At 60.6% G+C, this 21,104-nt stretch overlaps 1 protein-coding gene across 3 annotated transcripts in view; it reads right to left on the reverse strand.

The window, feature by feature from the left end:
- The window catches only part of CDH4 (cadherin 4), a 539,030-nt gene that overhangs the window by 52,921 nt on the left and 465,005 nt on the right, over positions 1–21,104 (reverse strand). For all 3 annotated transcript variants that reach the window (XM_023251048.2, XM_019826279.3, XR_002740881.2), the window contains exons 5-6: positions 14,767–14,922; positions 7,054–7,198 (exon numbers count right to left, since the gene is read on the reverse strand). In XM_023251048.2, coding sequence (XP_023106816.1) covers positions 7,054–7,198; positions 14,767–14,922 — 301 coding nt within the window. The remainder of the gene's footprint in view (positions 1–7,053; positions 7,199–14,766; positions 14,923–21,104) is intronic.

Genomic DNA, 21,104 nt, shown 5'->3' on the forward strand with positions numbered 1-21,104 from the left:
TTGCACGTGGCTCCACAGCGATCTCCAGTAAAAGTCCAAGTGGAAAGACCCCTGACCCGTGAAGCTCACGTCCAGTGGTGCAGACAAGCAAAGAGCGTAATCGATACGTAAATGATATTAGCTGTAGGACAGCGGGGTGCTGGTTAAATAAATCATGATGTTCTTATAATAACATTCCTACGGTGGACTAGCTCAGAGCCATTAAAACGTTGTAGAAGAATATTTAATGGTATCTGAAATTTTCATGATACATGTACGGCTCCCTGGAGAAGAATGAGGTTTCTCAACTCTTCAGTACGACCCCGGTCTTTAAAATCTCGTGTTTATGCGAAAGAGAGAAGGCCAGAGGGTGTATGTCAAATGCTCTCGACAGCAATCTCTGAGTGCGGGACCGCACGTGTAATTTGATTTTTGCTTTCTGAGTTTCTCTGTATCTTCCAAGTTTCCTTCAAAGGGTTGATTATCAGAAAATAAAATGTTACTAAAAAAAGCAAAACAGAAAAAGAAATACTCAGCCGAGAAACAGAATATGGGACTTCTTTTTTTTTTTAAACCTAAATCACAATTTGGTTTCTCTCAAAAAAAGAGAGATTCTGAAAATCTGCTGGGTCTGTGGTCACCACTGCACAGTCAGGTGACGGGCGCATGTCACCGGAGAACCCTGCCAAAGGTCGGAAAGGGGCAGGGTCGCTGGGGAACAGAGGAGATGGGGGTAAACCCGGGGCCTTCGGGGCCGCGGAGCTGAGCAGGGTCCAGGAGGTGGGAAGAGGCAGGAGGAATCCCTTTTCGAGAGCTTGGAGGGCCCTCTGGGGGAGGCGGCCTCCCTCCCTGTCTGGGCGTGTTCTCCACCCCAGGTGAGCTTGCCCACCCGGTGGGCACCGGGGCTCTGCTGACCCGGGGGCAGGCTCTGACCTGCTGGGTCCCTGTGCCCCCGTCTACTCCCGACACACGAGGGCTTCTCCTTCCAAACCCTGCCTCCTACCTTGGTCTCGGCTTTCTTTCCCCGAGGCCTGCGGTGAACGCTGTGGCCTGTGGCCTCCTCCGTGTCCTTCTGTCCTGGGGTTTGGAGGGGTGAGCCCGACAGGCAGTGGCTAGTGGCCATGACCTCACTCCCTCCTGCAAGGCTCTGGCAAGGTGGGTGGTCTGGCAAACCTCCGCCAGGGAGCTCGAGGCCTTTCCTCGGGCACAGACAAGGTGCTGGGGGGTGGGGGGCTGAGGCGGTGCTCCGGCAAACTGGACGGTTTGAAGCAAGAGAACTTTATTATCCCCCAGAAGTGCAAAAACAAAGTGTCGGCAGGGCGGTGCCCCCTCTGAAGGTGCTGGGAGCGGAGGGGGTCCTTCCTGCCTCTGCCGGCTCTGGGGGCCGCCAGCCACCCTTGGCATTGCTTGGCTCCAAGCTGTCCCCTGCCGTCACGTAGCCTCCTCCTCTGTGCCTCAGTCCTAATCTCCCCTTCTTACAAGGGACTCCAGCCCCAGTGGATCAGGACGCATCCTAATGAATTATGTCTGCAAAGATCGTGTTTCCCAAGAAGGCCACGTTCCGAGCTTCCGGGGTGACCCCGGTTTGGGGGGACACCATTCCATCCAGTGCAGGGACTGGGGTGGGGCTGAGGCGGCCAGTTAAGCCAGGCAGTCGGGCTGAGCCCTGGGTAACAAGGCACCAGAAGAGAGACCTTTCCAACCAAACGCCTGTGGCCTCGGGCCAAGCTGGGCTCAGGGTCAGACTGTACTCCATCCGGATCAGACCCCGGCCCTGCCGCTCCCGGGGCCTGGTTCTGAACCTCACTGAGCCTCTTGGAGCCTGGGGGTCCTCTTCTGGAAGCTGGACGTCCCTCGTGGGGTCCCGAGGGCATGCGCCGGTGCCTGGGGCGTGAGCAGGGCCGTCCCCATGCGTCTGGAGGCTGTGGCTGCCGGCCTCCAGCCAGGCGGGTCTGAGTCCACGCACAGCCACGAGCCCCGGCTACCCCAAGGACAGGCCACGGACCCGGGCATGCCCTCCGCTAAGGAAGCGCTTGCACCAGCAGCATCTATGGTAACACGGGGAGACGGTGCGTCCTCGTTCCCGGGGCCCAGAGGATGAGAAACGAAGCATCCTTCCAGGGTTTTCCGGGCGCCTCCTTGGGCCTCTCTCCCCGGTAGAAAGGCTTCCATTTTTCTTGGCGAATGAAACAGAACAACAGGATTGCATTTTCATGTACGCGGGGCCGCTGCCTGCTGCCGGGGTGGGGAGCATCTCTCGCTGATCGCGCCGGCAGGGAAAGGGGAGAAAGCAGAGGGTCGGCTCTTGCAAGAAATTCGTGTACAAACGCGGCCGTCCGCCTTAAAGGATTAATTTCACAAGCCTTAAATTGAAGTTTAATTTGAAAACTAATTCAGCCCCATAATTGGCTTTCTGCTCAAATCACTGAGGCTAAAGATTTAAATTCTTAATATTCAGATGACTTTCAAGTATCTGGTACCATCGGTGCATCAGTCCGTGGCATTAATCTCAGGGAGCCCTCCGCCGGCACAGAAATAAAATAAATAAATAAGCGGGCCACTAATAGAATAATCTATTTAAGCAAAAACTCTGCGTTATCAAGATGAGGGTTTCTTTGACTTCATTGGCAGCATATAGATTTCTCTGCTATTTAATATTTTAAGGCGACATTAATTTCAAAATTTATAATATAGGCCTTCACACAGTGACGAGGGGTTAGGGAAATCAGGAATTCCAATTAAAGCCTTTTTTAGTTAAAAGATAATCACCACGGAGGCATCTTTTCTTGTGAGGGTCTCGAAGCCTGCCTCGCAGAACTGTCAGCCGAGCAGCTCCGAGCTCCAGGAAGGAGGGCCCGGGCGTGTCCTGAGCCCTGGTTAGCCTCCAGGGCTCCCGGGTAGGGGGGCTGTCGGGCTGGGGCTGGGGTTCACGGCGTCCCGCCCTCACCTGGGTGCACAGCGGTGAAGAGAACAGATAGGATCTCTGCCCAGCGCTGTAAGCCAGCAACAAAGTAAGTAACTCCGTGAGTAATGGAGTATTAATGGAAAGCGGGGGGGCAGACAAGCCCCCTCACGTGGGCTGCAGAAGCGCCATGTGAGCTGAGGGAGGAAAAGGGGCCTGTGTCACAGCGACTGGGGGCAGGACACCCAGGCTGAGGGCACAGCATGTGCAAAGGCCCCGAGGGAGGAAAATGCTTCCTTTTCCCGAAGGCCTCGGCCCAGGTGAGCATCTCGTACCACTCGTTAGCACGTACATAGCATATAGATGTCGGGGTTCCTCAACTGGACAATGGACACCTTGAGGGTGGGGTTTATATTTTCCTATCCTGGAGAAAGGCGCTCTCACGTACAACATGTGTTTTCAGCGGGGGGGGTGGTGGGGTAGGGGGGTGGGTGGGGAAACTGCCCACGCTACATTCTGCCCTTCTCCTGTTTCTTTCTCGTCTTTTTGCCTGATAGTGGATGTGATGCTTAGAGGCACGGCAGCCATTTTGTGACCATGTGGCAAGAAACAAGAAGGGGAGGCAAATACTGTGGGCACGGATGGCTTCAAGCTCTCCCCCAAACCCCCACTGGTCCAAGCTGGGTTTTCTGTGACTTGTGGCCAAATGCGTTCCTGACAGAGACCTGGGGAGGGGAAGCAGTTTGTACAATGGTTAGCACTGTGGCTCAGGAGTCAGGCTGCCTGGGTTTAAATCTTGCCTCTGCCTGCACTAGCTGTGTGTCCTTATTCGCCTCATCTCAAAAGTGGGGAAAACGAAAGTGCCTGTCCCGTAGGGCTGTTGTGGGGAGGTCTTGGAGAGCTGCACGGAAACACGCACACGTTAGCCTGCGGACATGTGCGTGAGGTCCGTGCACTGCACAAGCGTCAACATCCTGGAGTGATCTCGCACGACAGTTCTGTGAACCGTTCCCCCGGGGGAGACGGCTGGAGGGTTTGTGGGGTGTCTCTGTATTCTTACAGCTGCGTAAACCATCTGCTTTTCGTTCGGGGACTCACGCCCACCACCTGCTCAGCCCCTATGACTTGAGGGCTCCAGAACCGGACCCCGTCGGTGCCTGCAACACGCTCTCAGTGCACGCCCTGGCCGCGGCGGCTGCCTCAGGCCCGGCACACGACCCCAGCCAGGGCATGGGGATCTGCCGGGGCTCCTGCTGGACTCCCTCTCCCGGGGCCGCCCGAAGCTCAGGGACGCCTGCAGCTGCTGGGGTGGCTTGTCCACAGGAAGAGAGAGCCTCCCTGGGAGCGAGCGAGCACCGGGGAGGGGACAGTCGGACAGTGGCCAGCAGGGCTCCGGCCGGTCCCACTCTGGACACAGTATCTCGGCATCTGAGGCTGCTGCCCGTCTCTGGACTCTGCAGTTAGATGAGCCGGTGGATCCCCTTTTCCAAGGGGGCCTCCGAGGTGGGCTTTGGATACCCAGAGATCTAACAGCTGTGATCAGAGCAGAGGCCCCTCTTGACCCCAAACCACGATAAGCACTGCTCCAGCCTGCAGGACGGGCCATCCCAAGACCTCCACGCCCTCCCAGCCTGTGTGACCCAGCGATTCCAGGGAGCATTTCATGAATCGAGGGGGCGCCGGGGCTGGGGAAAGAACGCGGGGTGAACGTGGGGCCCGGCTGGGACCCTGGTCCGGAGTCAGCTTGCTAACGTCCCCAAGTGAACTACCCAAACCTTAAAAGGTTTTTACCTGGCTGAGTCAATATGCCGTACATCCTTCTGTTTGTTTTCCTTGGCACGTACGCCTGAAGCCCTTCATCAGCCCATCACGGCAGAGAATCGTGACGAGTTTCCGGTGGTGGTTTTCCTTACCCCACAAAGGCACCGTGGGAAACCTGCCTGTGACCGTGATTCCCTGACGTAAGGGGAGGCATCGCAGAGGCCATTTCCATGCTCCGCCCGCCTCGGCGATGCCACGGCCTTGCTTGGTGTCAGCCTGCCCTTGACCAGGCGCGTGAGGGCGTCAAGCTGGTCCTTCGCATCGCGGCAGACCCGCTCCGCCCCGGGCTTCGCTCTGGGACGTGGTGTCCCCGCTCCCCTCTGAGGGCCGTTCTGGGGTCAGGGACAGACGCTGGGTCCCCCAGGGACTCTGAAAGTCAGTCAACACCTCGTGTAGACAGACTGAGAGGCACGGGAGTGGCCAAAGAGGACCAGTCTTGGGATCCACACCGGCCTCCGGTCTTCCCGGCCACCCTTGGCACGCCACGTGGCCCCGAGGGGCTGGGCTGATGGAGGGGCTGCTCCAGTCTCCAGGCTTAAAGGCTTATTGCTCGTTTGTTGTCCTAATGAGTAAAGCCGGTCACACGTTTGGGAAGACTGTCTCTATCGATTTAAAAGAAGGCACGGGAGGTTTGAGCCGTGATATCCGGGCGCCTTTACAGAGCGTTCTGGGTCTTGGGGCGAGAGGCCCACCGTGTCTGTGGTAACAAGAAAGCCCCCCAAGCCTGGCACCCAGTCCCCTGCCTCCGGCTGCATAAGGAGCTGGCGGCTGGCGGCTTTCGTCCAGTCTCTCTGGCTGCTTGGAGCTGATGTGCCCGTCGGCCACCTTCCCCTGCCTCTCCAGGGACCGTCCCCTGCCTCTCCAGGGGAGGAGCCGCCCCGGGTGCCGGCAGAAATGACGTCACACCCCGTCCCCTTCACTGACACCAGGCTGGCCTGCGTCTTGAGGTTCTGAGACAATCAATCGAAAATGGTATTCGCCTTGTGGAAACAGCAGCCCCGGGAGACGGAGCTACGACAATGTCCTCGGGCGGGGGAGGGATGATAAATGCTCGCCCTCGCCGCCCCGTGGTGGCATGCCACCGGCCCCTCCTGGGAGGTCGCCTCCGCTCCGGGCTCCTTGTGCCCGGGCTTCCGCTTGCCCAGGGCCAGGGGCCCCGGAAGCCCTCCCGGGACGGGGCGTCGCCCACTAACTTACAGACGCCAGTCACGCTGAAGTTCAGATCGGCAAGGCGGCCTCTGGCCCTGGAAGCATGTTCCGACGTTGCGTGGGGCACACGTGTGACAATGGCTACCCTCACACGCAGCTGGGCGCCCTGTGTTTTCGTGGCTACTCCCGGCTCAGCTCCACCCGCCCCGACCCCGCAGGCAGGTGTCCCGGGGACGACACTCCATCCTCGGAGGAGGCAGCGGTTTAGGGCCCCGCCTCTCACACTTGGGCCTGTGCACAAACCACCGGGGGGCGGGGCATCGTGCCCAGACTCCAGGCCCCACCTCCAGAGCCTGAATCAGGGGTGCGTGCTGAGAGGTTCTGCACTGCCAGCGTGTTCCCAGCGATGCCGCTGGTCCCCGGGCAAGGTTCTGGAGTCGGCTGGGGATTCCGGCCCGCTACGCTCAGGAGGGCTGCTTGCTTCACTTCCTCGGACCTTGAGCCGTGTCTTTGCTAAAGGGGAGAGGGAGGGCGCCCGCTTCTTGGGGGATGCGGATTCAGAGACATATCACGTGCTTCGCCAGGGGCCCATGATGAAGTCAACATCATTTACGCCAAACTGAAGTCTGTGGGAAGACTGGCTCTTGGGTCAGCTCTGAGGGGTGCTGGGCCTCGGGCACACAGGCTCACCTCTCGGGGCTGGGGGCGTCTGGCCTTCTCGTGGGTTTCCCACGGGGCTTGGAATAAAATGCAAAGTGTGGCGTGGGAGACCTCGAATGGCAGGTCTCCTCTCTGAGCTCGCCTCCTGCCCCGGGACCTTTGCCCGTGCCTTTTCCCTCCCCAGGCCCCCTTCGCCCACACACAGACCGCAGACCTCCTGTCCAGGCGGCTCCTGCTCCTGCTTCAGCTCTCAGCCTATAAGTCACCTCCACAAAGGGGCCCTCCCTGATCTGCAGCCACCTCCAGGACTCTCAGCGCCCCATGGCTTCCTTCTGAGCCTTATCATCAGTGCAATGGCCATATTCACCTGTGGTAGCCTGTCTTGTCTGCACCCCTCTCTGGACCGCTCCCAGACGCGCTGTGGGACACGCAGGAGGTGATAAATGAACGCATCAGCAGAAGGGTCCCGTGGGGGCCGCACGGCCTCCCCGGAGCGCGGGGCCTCCTGCTGGCCTGCCGGTCGTCAGGGGCTGGGGGCTCACCTGGCTTGGAGCCTTCGTCCACAGAGCCGTTGTAGACCTGGTTGACGAACTCGGGACGGTTGTCATTCATGTCGATGACGTAGATGTACAGGTCGATGGGGTTCTCCACCTTGTTGCCGTTCATGTCCACGGCGTGGGCTCTGAGCTGGAAAGCAACACAGACACCGTCAGCCGTGGGGAACGGCCGGGAGCAGGTTCCCGCAGGCCCTCGGCAGCAGGCTGGGGGTGATGTGAGGGCCTGGGCCCCTCAAGGGAGGGTCTGGGCAGGGGTGTGCGATTGGGACACGTCATGAAACTTCTCTGAGCCTCGGCTCTCGCCTCTGTGGAAACGGGGAAGGGTTGTCAGCAACCCTTAGTTTTTGGATGAGTTCATTCATTCATTCACCGTTCACTCATTAATTTATTCACTCAACCAGTATCTGTCACGGGCCTCTGTGCACCAGGCACGGGCTGGACCCGAGATTATTGCCCAGTGGAACAGACGTGGCCCAGCCCTGGGGCTTCTCACCTGGAAGGGAGAGGGACGTCAAGAAGGAAGAGAAGACAGGTAACTTGGGTGTATGGTAGCGGCCGGCTGGGGTTGGGAGGAGGCCGGGCAGGCCTCCCCGAGGAGGCGATGTTGGAGCTGAGGTCTGACGAAGGAGATGGAGAGGAGTCAAGGGTGGAGGTCCCCATGGGGGTCCCAGAGTGGCTGAGGCCAGCCGAGGGGGCTGGAGAGGGGCCGTGTGGGGCCTGGGATGTGGGGGAGAACCGGGTCTGCCCAAGGTCTCTCTTCACCAAGGCTGTGAGTGTCACACGTGTCTCTGTGGAAACCGCATCACCCTGCAAGCTGGACACATCGGACCCCAACACCTTTGCAACAGGACGGCACCAGGCCAAGGGCGTGAGAAGAGCCGTGCTGGAAGCCTGCTGGAGTGCGGGGGGGGTGTCCCCGAGCTGGGCGGGGGGCACATGATCCTCTCCACGGCCTCCTTGGGGCCCCGTGCCAGCTTCTGGGAAGGAGGAGGCCGTGTGCGTTCCACACCTGCCCCACGGAGGCTCGGTTCATCGCGACGGCCCCGAGTGGAATTTCACCCTTGAAGTGTTTAAGGAGCCGGGCGGTGGCCGCAGCCTCTGGGGCGGATGTGAGTCCCCAGCACCCTGGTTAAGGGACGTGAAGCCCCCTCGCCGTGTTAGCCCCCGGCCGGCCCATCCTGCTGCGGAAGCTCTGGGCGGCGGCCAGGTGACCCTCCGCCTCGTCGAACGTGGCCCTGAGCAGCGCACGGGGTCAAGGGTCAGGAAGCCTCTGGACAAGGGAATCCTGAGCTCCGGTTAATGCTGGCATCTCCCAACGGAAGTGGCGGTGCCCGCTTTGGCGCGGCCCTGTAGCAGAAGTGGCCCCGGCTGTGAGGCCCGGGGTCCTCCTGGTCTCCCCCCATCCCGCCCCCCAAATGTCCGTCGCATCGCTAGCTTCTGCGGGGGTGTCCGAGGCCCCCTCACCGCTCGGGGGGCCCGTCCTCCTGCGGAGACAGGGAAGCTGTCCGTGCCTTCGACGACCTGCAACCCCAAGCGTCTCGTCTCGCGTGAAGGGAAGGTCCCGCTCCTGCGATGTCACGTGCGGGACGTGTGTCTCTTCTCGCCGTGGGAGGGGGACAGGGAGACGCCAACTTGTGAGCTTGGTCTCGGGCCCCGGAGGGGACGGGACGAGGGCGGTGGGTACGACGGGCGCCTGCTGCCTCTCCGGGGCTCGCGCTGCGTCTCCCGCTGGAGCACGGACCGCGGAGCACCCCACGTGGGCCCTGAAGCCGCCTGCGGGTGGGCGCTGGGGTGGCACTGGCCGCGCGCCTGCTCAGGGCCGGGCAGGGCCCCAGGAGCCCCACACGGGTCACTCACGCCTCGGGTTTCACAAGAACCCGAGAGACCACCTGGTCCCGACTGCTAGTTTACGGACAGGGAAAGCGAGGCTCAGGAAGATGGCGGTAGTGGCGGGACTCAGCAGTGGGTCTTACGTGTGGAGCCCTCGAAGGAATCTTCTGGAGAACCATCTTGCAAAGCAAACACGACCCCTCTTCGTTTCGTGCGTTTGAACACTCGTGTCAGTGACCCGTGGCCACGGACGATCAGCCGGCTCTCAGGTAGGAGGTGTGGCCGAAGGTGCCCGAGGATGGGGCGTGTGGATCCCCAGATGAGGGAGCGATGGTGGGTCGCCCCCCGACGGGGCGACGTTTTGTGGCACGGCTGACCGCTAGGCAGGGACGCCATCTGGGCGGGACGCGGTGGCCTCGTGGCTCTGGGATCACGGTGCTTCCCCGGCCGGTGGCCTCAAGGGAGCCGGACGCTAGACAGCGGGCGGATTCCGTGCACAGCTTGAAAGCGGAGGGGGCCACGCGCCGAGGGATGCAGGGGCCTTTAGGGGGCGAGAGGGGCCCCGGCTGCCAGCCAGAAGGAAGTGGGGACCTGGGCCCCGCACGGCCTGAACGGGCAGGAAGCAGACACTTGTAGGCCGGCTTCACCTTGACCTGCACCTGGTGAGACCCTGGGGCATAGCTGCCGACTTCTGACCTCCAGAGTGTGAGCCAGGAAGCGGGTATTATTTGAAGCCACCGAGTTTGTGCTCGCACTGGGGGGCACCCCGTAAGGTAGGAGTGCCGGGAGGGGGTCGTGCTGGAGTCTTATGGGGGCGTGAGGGCCACCAGGACCCTGACCTTGGGGGGGACAGCAGAGGGCTTCACGCGATGGGACAGAGAGTTGAAAAACGGGACGTGAGGGTTCAGTCCAGAATTTGGCAAATGGATCTGGCCGCCCTCCGGTCCGGGTCCCGTTGTCTCCGGACGACTTGTCACCCTGCAGGGGGCAGGGCTGACATTGCTGGAGGTGGCTGCCAGGGGTGGCCCTGGGAGCCCCAGGGCGAGGGCCCACATTGCCCACTTGTGAGATGGGGTCTGAGGAGACTGAAGTCAGCAGCCCCGTGGGGCACATTTCCTAGTGGATGACGAGCGGGAAACAATCATTTCTCCGTCTCCCAAGACGGGACGTCAGGGCCGTGGCCGGAGACGGAAGAGAATGTGGGCAAAGTGTCTGGAGGCGAGTGAGTCACCCAGAGACCCGGACACCGAGCCGAGTGTGTGGGGACGGGTGGATGGTGTCCCCCCAGAGTTGCCGGCTTCCTCTCGGCTGGCTTCGGTGAGCAGGGGGTGTGGCCTGCCTGCAGGTGTCCTTGGAAAGGACCAGGGGCCCTCGCCCAGCAGCCATCCCGGGGGCCCTGCCTCGTGGCCACAGGCAGTGGCACCAGCCACTGGGGCAGCAGCAGGAGGGCTGAACCGGGGCCCTTCCCGGGGAGCCCAGAATTCTAGGGCTGCAGGGGAGAAACAGTGAACTGGAAACACCAAGAGCGGGTCTTCATTTTGAGCTCAAGGTTTCCAAAGTAATTAAAATAAAATGCAAGGGAGAGCCTCCCTGCACGGCGTGCGTTCTCCCAGGAGCGGCCGTGCAGTCAGCAGGCGCTGGGGCCCGCATCCTCCAGAGCGGGCTTGGCGGACAGCCCCCGGCACAGTCCCCAAGCCCCGCCCACTGCACCTGCTGGCCGCGCCGTGGTGAGAATCTGAGAGAGAGACGCGAGCTGTGCCCACGTTTGCATCTGCGGGGCTGGGGCTCTGCTGCTGGCAGGTCGCGCCCCCCCGCCCCGTCTCTCCCTCTCCCCTTGTCTCTCTATTGCTGTGTCTCTCTTTCTCCCTCTTGCTCTGTCTCTGGGTCTAGCTGCGTTGTCGGCACGTGAGGGGAGCTGACTCTCCATCTCGAGTCGGGCCACAGATGTGTGTGGACGGCCCGTGCAGCCCGTGGGGGGAGCCCACGGGCGCGTGAAGGGGATGCGTCTCGGGCGGCATGGCTGCGTGAGCGCCCGTGCTGGCCGAGTGTCGGTTGGCGCTGAGGACCTGTCGCGTAGCGAGCGGTGCACCAAGAACTCGAGAGGAGGTCCCAGGCCGTCGTCGGTCCACCTCCTTTCCCAGATCCCGCCGTCCCAGGGCCCAGCCTGGGGTGTCCACGTGGGGGAGTGCGTGGGCTAAGGTGCTGGCAACACTCGGCCGCGGGAGAAACAGAGGTCAACGCGCAGGGGCTCTGGGGGCAGCTTGCACTGGGGCTGACAGGGCTTGGGAGGCCCAGACAACGACGGGCTGTGAGACCCACCCCTCACAAGCCTCAGTCTCCGTGAAATGGCCTCGCCGTCGATCCCACCTCAGACAGGACCCCAAGCCTGGAGGCTGGCCATGCGGGGTGGGCTCCGTGGCCTGAGACCACGCAGCCTACCGGCCCTGAGCTCAGGAGGGCCCACGTGTGGCTGAACGCCCTGCCGTCACTGTCTTGAAATCCTTAGTCCAGATGAGGGTCCCCCATTTCGTTCTGCACTGGGACCCGGAATGTGTGGCCATCCTGGACGTCAGAGCTGAGCAGGACCTTGCCCAGGGCGGCCCCTCCCCACCAGGCCAGCCAGGGCTGTGGTCACAGAGCATCCGGGGGGGGGGGCAGCCAGTCCAGGGCCTATGACAAAGGCTTTCTTTCAGCGGTCTGGACGGTCCGTAAGAAACAGCCAGAGAAGACACCTGCACTGGGGACAGCAGGGGTCGCTGGAGCCCCAAGGAAGGCAGGAGAGGTGCCCCACCGGGAGCTCCCCCTCCTCAAACCACGAAGCAACCGCGGCCGATGGCTGCAGTACAGAGAGAGGAGTGACGTTTCAGGGGACACTGAAGAGCCACGTGGCGCCAGCCCTACGGTCAGGAGAGGGGTCGCCTGGGGCCAACCCTACCGTCAGGCCTCAAGAGAAGGGTCTGGCACCTCAGGCCCGGGGGAGGGGCTTTCTCTAAGCCAATCTGTCTAATCTTGAAGGAGTCAGCATGATCACCAGCACGTGGCCTCTTTGTGGGGCTGTTTGGAGACAAAGCTCTCCCATGTCGGCCAAGGCTCTGGAGGTCATTGGCCAATCAGGGATGAGGGCCGCAGGGCAGAGGGACACCTGACCAGGTGGGCGACGTAGCGAGCAAGCAGCAACCCCCTGCCTTCTCTTCTCACTCCCTGGGAACGCTCACCGGTCCCCGACCACTGGCTGCACATCCCTTTAGACTCGGGGGCACAGACGCCTAGAACAGCGCATTCAGAAGGGGCACGTGCCTCTGGGAGGGTGGACAGACCACAAGGGAGGTGGGAGGGGGGCAGGGAGGAGGGGTGGCGCATCCCCAGCGTCCGGCCCCCGCTGAGTGTTGGGTGTGGGAACAACCACGCCTTATCTTACTGGGCCTCGGGGAAGCCCCCTGCAAGCCCCCCCCGGGGGAAGGCACCCCTGAGACGGCCTGCCTAGACGCCAGCAGCAGAATGGGCCCGAGTGTCAGCGGCCACCTGCTTCCGGGTTTTCAAGTCTGTGTTTCTCCCTTCACATTCCCTAGCCCTGGGAACGGAATGACCGGTCTGGCTCAGAAAAGATGTAGTGATTTTCCTTGTACCTGCTTCTTCTCCCTGACCCTGGCCCCCACCGTCCGAGGGGCAGTCAGGATGACACCCGGATGCCCATTCCCAGTGGCATCTCCAGGCAGGACACACCCACTCTGTCAAGACCTGTGGTCTGATTGCTGAAGAATCTGGGCACGTGGTCTTTCTTAGGGGTTTCAGGCCAAAAGGCTTTGATGCCTTTTAATCCCAGAGGTATAAGCTCCCCCTGCCCGGGGCCATGTTTGTTCATGTTATCACTGTAGGCCCACTGTCAACCACAAGGCCTAACATGTACTAGGCACTTGAGAACTGTTCCCTGGATGGGTAGATGGATGGATGGAACGTATGTATATATGGATGGATGGATGGATGGATGGATGGACAGATGGGTGGATGGATGGATGGATCAGTGGATGGATGGATGGATGGATGGACGGATGGATGTATCAGTGGATGGTTGGGTGGCTGAGTGGGTGTGTAGATGGATGGATGAGTAGATGGATGGATGGATGGATGGATGGATGGGTGGATGGACAGATGGGTGGATGGATGGATGGATCAGTGGATAGATGGAAAGATGGATGGATGGATGGATGGATGGATGGATGGATGGATGGATCAGTGGATGGTTGGGTGGCTGAGTGGGTGTGTAGATGGATGGATGGATGGATGGATGGATGGATGGATGGACAGATGTGTGGATGGATGGATGGATCAGTGGATAGATGAAAAGATGGATGGATGGATGGATGGATGGATGGATGGATGGATGGGAGATGAAGTGGTATACCCAAAGGGAAGAGTCTGGAAGCATGAGCCAAGGTTTCTCTTGGAAGCTTCTCTGAAGAGGGATGTCTGGGTCTAGTGAACTGGGGATTTCTGGAGCCAGGAGCCTGACTTTGATTCCACACCTGTCTCTACTCATGGGCGAAGACCCATGAGTAGAGAGGAACCTTCTCTTCCATGTCGACTAGCTCTGTGAAGCTGAACCCACCTGGGACTTGGGCAGCCAGTCTGAGACCGTGGCTAAGAAGGATGGACCAACCTCCCAACCTGGCTTCCCCATGTCCAGTCAGCCTCACACCCTCCTTCTCATGGGGCATCAGGGATCCCTCGGGGGAGGCCACCATTGTCAATGACAGAGTTAACCTTTCCCACCAATTCCTTCTCTCTGCAAGTGGTTCCTGTGCATGCCCTGAGGGCCAGGCTCTGTTCTCGGGGCTGGCGACGTGGTGTGGATAGCTTGATGGCTCTTTGCCACGTGGAGCCTTCCTGCTAGTGCCAGGAGGTGGACAGTGGGCCCCAAGCAGATAACCAGAGAGTGGCGGCGGTGTTTGGCCATATTCGGCACTGGGGGCTGAAGCCAAGTGAAATCTGGGCTGATTACGTCCACATCAGGGCAAAAGGCTGAGAATACGATGCTCTCCAGCGATGGTCTTCATTTCCAAGTTACAAGCGAGGACCTGGACATTCAGACATCGTGATGACAACTACAAATGTGCACACCGGCCGTATCGTGCGCGGGGCTCTGTTCTCCGGGCTTCGCACATGTGAACCCTGCATCCTCCCACCTGGTGAGGGGGCCGGGGTCCTCACCTCTGCCTCCAGCTCACACTGCCTCCAGCTGGTGCAAACCTGCATCTTGCAGATGAGGAGGGGGTCCGGACGGGGGACTGGCCATTAGGGTGGAGGCCACGAGACGCTGCTGCTTTCACCTGAGCTCCGGGGTCCCTCCCCTGAGCTACCACGTCAGGGAGGCCACGCAGGAGAGCAGCCAACAGCCCCCAGAAGCCCGAGCCCCGCACCGTTTGTGGTCACGTCCGTTTCCCCTCTGCGTGCCCCGCTCCGAGGTGGCACCAGCACAGCACTCATCCCGGACCCGCTGCCGGCTCTCAGAGAAGCAGGTGTGTTACTCTAGGGCTGGACAGGATGGAACTGCTCACAGAGGCGCTCCAGAAAAAGGGCCCCACGGTGCCCAGCAGCCACGTGTCCCCTCCCTCCACCAGAACTAAGGAGCTCCTGGGAGCACACGTGGATCCAGAGCTTCTAGACCAGGGGTCCTTCCAAGGTGGTCCCAGACCTTCCTGTCTTCCCCCGGGAATGTGGCAGAGGTGTCCATCCCGGGCCCGCTGAATGAGAAACCCCAGGGTGGTGCCCAGCGCCGTGGGCTTTACACAGCCCTGCGGGCAATTCCAGCACAGGCTCAGGCTGACAGTCTCCTTCCCAAGTTAGGAACCCAAGGCCTGAGGTACTCACGTGGTAGGAGGCTCGCTCCTCCCGGTCCATGGGCCTAGTGACATACATGCGTCCAGACATGGAGTCGATGCTGAAGACCTCCATGGGGGGCTGGTCGGCACCCACCCCCGTGATGCTGTACCGGATGGGGATGTCGTTGTCTTTGTCGGACCGGATCTGGAAACAGGAGCAAAAGCAGAGGAGAGTCAGCCTGCGGCGGGGGGCAGGGGCCACGCTTCTTAAACGTCCACTCATCCCACCCCTGATTTGCTTGCACTTGGCCAACTCGGGGAACATCAGGTATCCACTCTGGGAACTGGGAGGGCAGCCAGTGATGAGGGGGTCATGGAGTGCCACCAACCACACGTCCGGTGGCCCAGCAGGTGACGGGGAAAGACGAGACCACGGAGCAGCCGCTACAGAGTCCAGAGGGGAGAAAGGCTGGGACACAGCACACACACCCGCTACGTGTTCGTCCGTGTCCCAATATCTTGCGCCTTTGACGGGGGCACCAGAGAACAGGGTCCGGTCCCCGAAGGTGGGAGGCTGTGAGGATGGGTCGGGGGCAGAGAGGACCCGCAACCGGGAGGCAGACACAGATTTCACACTGAGGACTGTTGTCACAATGGCTACAGGCTATGTGTGAATGTAAAAGTATCTTCACGGAGAACCGTGAACTCTTTCATTTAGTAAAAGCTCTTGTAATGGTAAGGGGCACCTGACGGGAACGGGGGTGCCCGCTGGAAGGTAACTGGTTTCTCTGAGCCCCCGAGACTGAAAGGTATAATTGATAAGGTCAAAGTAACAGACTGGAATTCAACTTTGAATACAGTTGACTCTTGACCACGGGGTTGAACTGCGCTGGTCCATTTATATAGGGAATCCTTTTGGATAAATAACAGTGCAGGACTGTAGACGTATTTTCTGTTCCTAATAATGTTGTCTTTTCTCTGGCTTACTTTATCGTAAGCACACGGCACATAATACACTCAACATAGAAAATACGTGTTAATGGACTGTTTATGTTGTTGGTCAGGCTGCTGGTGGACGGTAGGCTATGAGTAGTTAAGTTTTTGGAGGTCAGAAGTTGTATGTGGATTCCAGGCGGTGCTGGGGGTGGGTGCTCCAATAACCTTTCATCGTTCACGGGTCCCCAGTATACCTTTACAAAATGCAGTTGTTTCCCTGTAAATCAAAGCTCAGGGATCATAACAACATTTTATAATGAAACAGACACGATGGAAACCTCCAGTTCTACAGAGCAGGGTCGGCTTTATTGCAAGACTGCAAATAAAATTCAGTGCAGAAAAAAAACAACCCCTGAGCTCACGGACACAGAGGACAGGCAGGTAGCTGCCAGAGGTGGGGGCGTAGGGCAGGCGGCACGAGCGAAGGCGTCCAGGGCGCACACTTCCTGGTCTAGAATAAGGCAGTTACGGGATGGGCGGTAGTTAGCGGTCGTCTCCCGCCCATGTGCCAGCTGCTACGTCTCCAAGTCCTCACGACAAGAGTCATTTTTGTACCAGGTAGCGACAGATGTTAAGTAGATTTCTCGGGTGGTTGTTTGGGAATGTACCCCCGCCCCAAATACTCCTGTCCTCCACCCTGTACCCTCCCCCCTCCTCCACAACTCCTCTTCCAACCCCATAACTCTCGCCTCCCCAGCCCCTCCCCCCTCCACAAACCCCTCCCCGACACCCCGCTCCTTCCCCCTCCACCCCTCCCCTCTCCACATCTCTCTCTCCCACCCTGCCCTCCCCTCCCCCCCTCCCCAAACCCCTATCCCACCCCCACCCCCACTCCTCCCCTCAGTCTACGAGGACTGTCTTTGTTTCTATCTCCCACCTCCTGGCTCTGCCCTGAGCAGCACACACCCGGCAGGGCTCAGGCCAGGCCACGGAAAGAACGGCCGGGGCCAGGGCTGGGGACGCATGTCACCCTGTGCCGTCCCTTGGGCCGTGGGGGTGTCGGAGCTCTGCTGTGCTCATCTTGGCCACAGCCACCCCTGCCTCCCTCCAGGGATGGACACATTGGGTCCCGGGCCTGCCGCCTTCTGCCCCCTCATCGCTCACAGCGCTGGGCGCCCCAGGACACGTGCGTACCCTGTGTTCATCATGGGCCCTCTGCTGCCCACCGAGTAACGTCCTTCAGCCAGGACAGCCGTGTGCGAGCAGCCCAGTGCGCAGCCGCGTCCAGGGAGATGAGCCTGTACGGAGGACAGAGGACAGAGGACGGGCGCCTTCCTGGCCACCTGGCTCCTTCCCCAGGGCTCCTTTCACAGGACAGCGGCCCTGGCCCTCCGTGGCCGTGAGCCACCTCCCCCGAGGGAGTTTGCGCCAAGGTGCGGTCGCCAGGGAAATGGGGCGGCAGTTGCCAGTCTGGGTCCCAGAGAGGAAGACCCCTCTGGCCATCTGCACCTGCGCTGTTTGTCCGCGTGTGGGGAACCCGTTAGAGCAGATCAGACCCCGTTGGGGAACTGTGTGATTAATGTAGAAAGCCCCAGGCTGGCTGCTTATGAAGCACAAGTTCTGTCTTCTGGGAGCCCGGAAAGTTCTAGAAAGTTCGGTGAGTTCGGCACTTGAGCACACAGAGGGCCCGAGAGAAGCGGCCGAGCTGCGCTGGATGGAGGGGTCGCTGGGTTCGGGCCAGGCAGTCCTCCAGAGGCGGGGGCTCCGGCAGCCGGCCGGCGAGCACAGCGGACGGCCTGGCACGCTTCTACCGCATTCTCTGGGCCAGACTGCCCATCCTTCATTGGGAAATTTAATTATAAAACCACTGAAAAGAACCCACCACATATTTAAAGAGGTTTTATTTTTTGCAAAGGAATCTCATTACAGTTTGACCACTGGGTGCCTTTGCTTAATTCCCCAGCTGCCGCTCTGTGTGCGCGCCCGGGACTCAGTGCCGGCTCGGGGATGCTCCGCACAGTTTACCACATTAAGAAGAAATACTGTACAAATGAATTCACCAGATCAGGGGAGAGCAGTTTCCCCTTGATTTGTGTCTGAAAAATGAGGAAAACATCACGGCAGCATACGATAGGGCCATGAATAAAGAACACAGACAGGCGTTTCTATCACCACCTCACTTTTACGACGCCACGGAGAATTAGGCTCTTTTGCATTTGTTATTAAAGGACAGAACAGATGGTAAAAGGTTAGTTTAAAGTGACGTCTACATTAAAATAACTTATGGTGCCGGGCGATTGTTTTCACCCAGGGACTTGTGCGTGGAAGGCCGGCTCGCGTCCTTAGGAAAGGCCGGATGAAATGAAGGATTCTGGCAGAATCTTCCCCAAGGAGGAGGTATTTGCCTAATCTCAAATGAACTTGAAACCGGAGAAAAGTCACCATGTGTGGGTTTGAATCGCAAACACCTCGGAGGTTTATTCCCAAAGCATCGAACCGGAGAGAATCACGTCCACACTCCAGCAGAGAAAGCCTCACCCCAGGAGAGGAAGACACCCCAGCAAGGAGAGAGGACCTTCAGCTTCAGGCTGGTCCCCTGCTCCCGCCCCGCGTCACTTCAACACCTCCACGTGCCGTGGGCCGGGCCCTGCTCTGGGCGGACCCTGCCCTGCCCTCACGTGGCTCGCGTGCCCGGGGAATCAGACACTGAAAAAGTGACACCCTCTTAGTCCACAATTAAAAAGCGTGGTAACGACTGGCAGGGAAGGAACAGGGTCCTTGAGAGGCCCCAGGGGAAGAGCTCAGGGACAGCTTTGAACTCCACTGCCTTGTATGGTTTCTCCACACGCACCATGCACGCTCGCGCACACACGCACACACGGCTGGATCTCCCTTCCCCTTTCGCACCCAGCGTCCTGGAAGGTGCGGGTTCCGTGTCCTCAGGGTTTCCTTGCCCGCTATGAGGAGGTCCCCGGGACCTCCTGCCCTGACATTTGCAAGCTCTCAGGTTCTGAGGACCAAGTTCTTCTGCGAGGACGCAAATAATTCTTCTGTGGCGCCTTCCGGGTGTTCCTCCTCGCCGGGTATTAAGCCTGGAGACCTTCCCAGCAAACAGACTACACACCCTCGTTTTTGTTACCTCCTGGGACTGCTGAGGTGCAGCGGCCGCCGCTCGCCCCCCGCCCGGCCCGGGACCATCGGGACGGAGGAGGCGGGTGGACACGCGGCCGTGGCTGCAGCCGGCCAAGAGGGGCAATTTTCTTTCAAACCCTTGACTCCCAGCAGAGCCCAGAGGTAAGAGAAGGGTTTCACCGGACACATTTGTAGCTCCCCCGTGGCCGCAGCGGGGCCCCAGCTCTGACCGCTGGGGCTTCTTGGTTTTCTCAGGGTCACCTCAGGCTTTCTCTGTCTGCTGTCCTGTCTGCGCAAATGCCCGCCTGTCCTCCCTTCTCCCTCCCGCGTGAGCACTAACACGCTCAGCTCCCTTTTCTGGGCCCCAGGAGCACAAGCACCACAGGCTGTGTCTGCAGGGATGGCACGTGCAGCTGTGGGTGAACACAGGAACCACGGACACACGGCCTGGGGACAGGAACCATGGACACTCGGCCTGGGGACAGGAGCCACGGACACACCACCTGGGGACGGGAACCATGGACACACGGCCTGGAGACAGGAACCAAGGACACTCGGCCTGGGGACGGGAACCACAGACACACCGCCTGGGGACGGGAACCAAGGACACTCGGCCTGGGGATGGGAGCCACGGACATACCACCTGGGGACGGGAGCCACGGACACACGGCCTGGGGACAGGAACCAAGGACACTCGGCCTGGGGATGGGAACCGCAGACACTTGGCCTGGGGACGGGAGCCACGGACATACCACCTGGGGACGGGAACCACGGACACGTGGCCTGGAGACGGGAACCAAGGACACTCGGCCTGGGGATGGGAACCACGGACACATGGCCTGGGGACGGGAACCACGGACACACCGCCTGGGGACGGGAACCAAGGACACTCGGCCTGGGGACGGGAACCACGGACACTCGGCCTGGGGACAGGAGCCACGGACACACCACCTGGGGACGGGAGCCACGGACACACGGCCTGGGGACAGGAACCAAGGACACTCGGCCTGGGGACGGGAACCAAGGACACTCGGCCTGGGGACGGGAACCACAGACACTTGGCCTGGGGATGGGAGCCACGGACACACCGCCTGGGGACGGGAACCATGGACACACGGCCTGGAGACAGGAACCAAGGACACTCGGCCTGGGGACGGGAACCACAGACACTTGGCCTGGGGATGGGAGCCACGGACATACGACCTGGGGACGGGAACCACGGACACGTGGCCTGGAGACGGGAACCAAGGACACTCGGCCTGGGGATGGGAACCACGGACACACTGCCTGGGGACGGGAACCAAGGACACTCGGCCTGGGGACGGGAGCCACGGACACACGGCCTGGGGACGGGAACCATGGACACACGGCCTGGGGACGGGAACCAAGGACACTCGGCCTGGGGACGGGAGTCACGGACACACGGCCTGGGGACGGGAGTCACGGACACACGGCCTGGGGACAGGAACCACGGACATACCGCCTGGGGACGGGAACCACGGACACGTGGCCTGGAGACGGGAACCAAGGACACTCGGCCTGGGGACGGGAACCACGGACACACGGCCTGGGGACGGGAACCAAGGACACGTGGCCTGGAGACGGGAACCAAGGACACTCGGCCTGGAGACGGGAACCAAGGACACTCGGCCTGGGGACGGGAGCCACGGACACTCAGCCTGGGGACGGGAACCAAGGACACTCGGCCTGGGGACAGGAGCCATGGACACACGGCCTGGGGATGGGAACCATGGACACTCGGCCTGGGGACAGGAGCCATGGACACACGGCCTAGGGATGGGAACCAAGGACACTCGGCCTGGGGCAGGAACGGGGGGCAGGGCAGGCAGACAGCAAGCAGATGGCCAGTGTCACTTCCACAGCCGCAGGGAAGCCTAAGGCAGCGGGGATGGGGCGGTGGGCGGCACCAAGGGCTTCTCTGAGCCCTGTGGGAGGAGGAAGTACACAGGGAGAGAAATGTGGGGAGCAGCCAGAGGTGGGAGGAAGCAGGTGCACTCGGAGCCTCACGGGCTGCTGTGTGAGTGAGGAAGTGAACAGAGAAATGAGAAGGGGGAGGGGAGTCGGGGAGAGAAGCAAGGTCTGGTCACCCCTCACCTCCCCCGACGTGGATCCCACAGCAGGAGAGGAGGGGGGGGCTCCTGGGAAGTTCTGCTCCCACTTTCCTGCCCTTGCAGAGACCTCTGAGGGTCAGAGTAAGGGAGTGGCCTTTGGCAGGAGAGGAAGGGACCGCGGAGGCTGGTGGGCCCTCTCCTCAAGCGCCAGCAGGCCGGACGGGACCACCCCCTCACGCGCCGGACG

This window comes from Felis catus, chromosome A3, assembly GCF_018350175.1.
Source record: "Felis catus isolate Fca126 chromosome A3, F.catus_Fca126_mat1.0, whole genome shotgun sequence".
Taxonomy (NCBI): Eukaryota; Metazoa; Chordata; class Mammalia; order Carnivora; family Felidae; genus Felis; species Felis catus.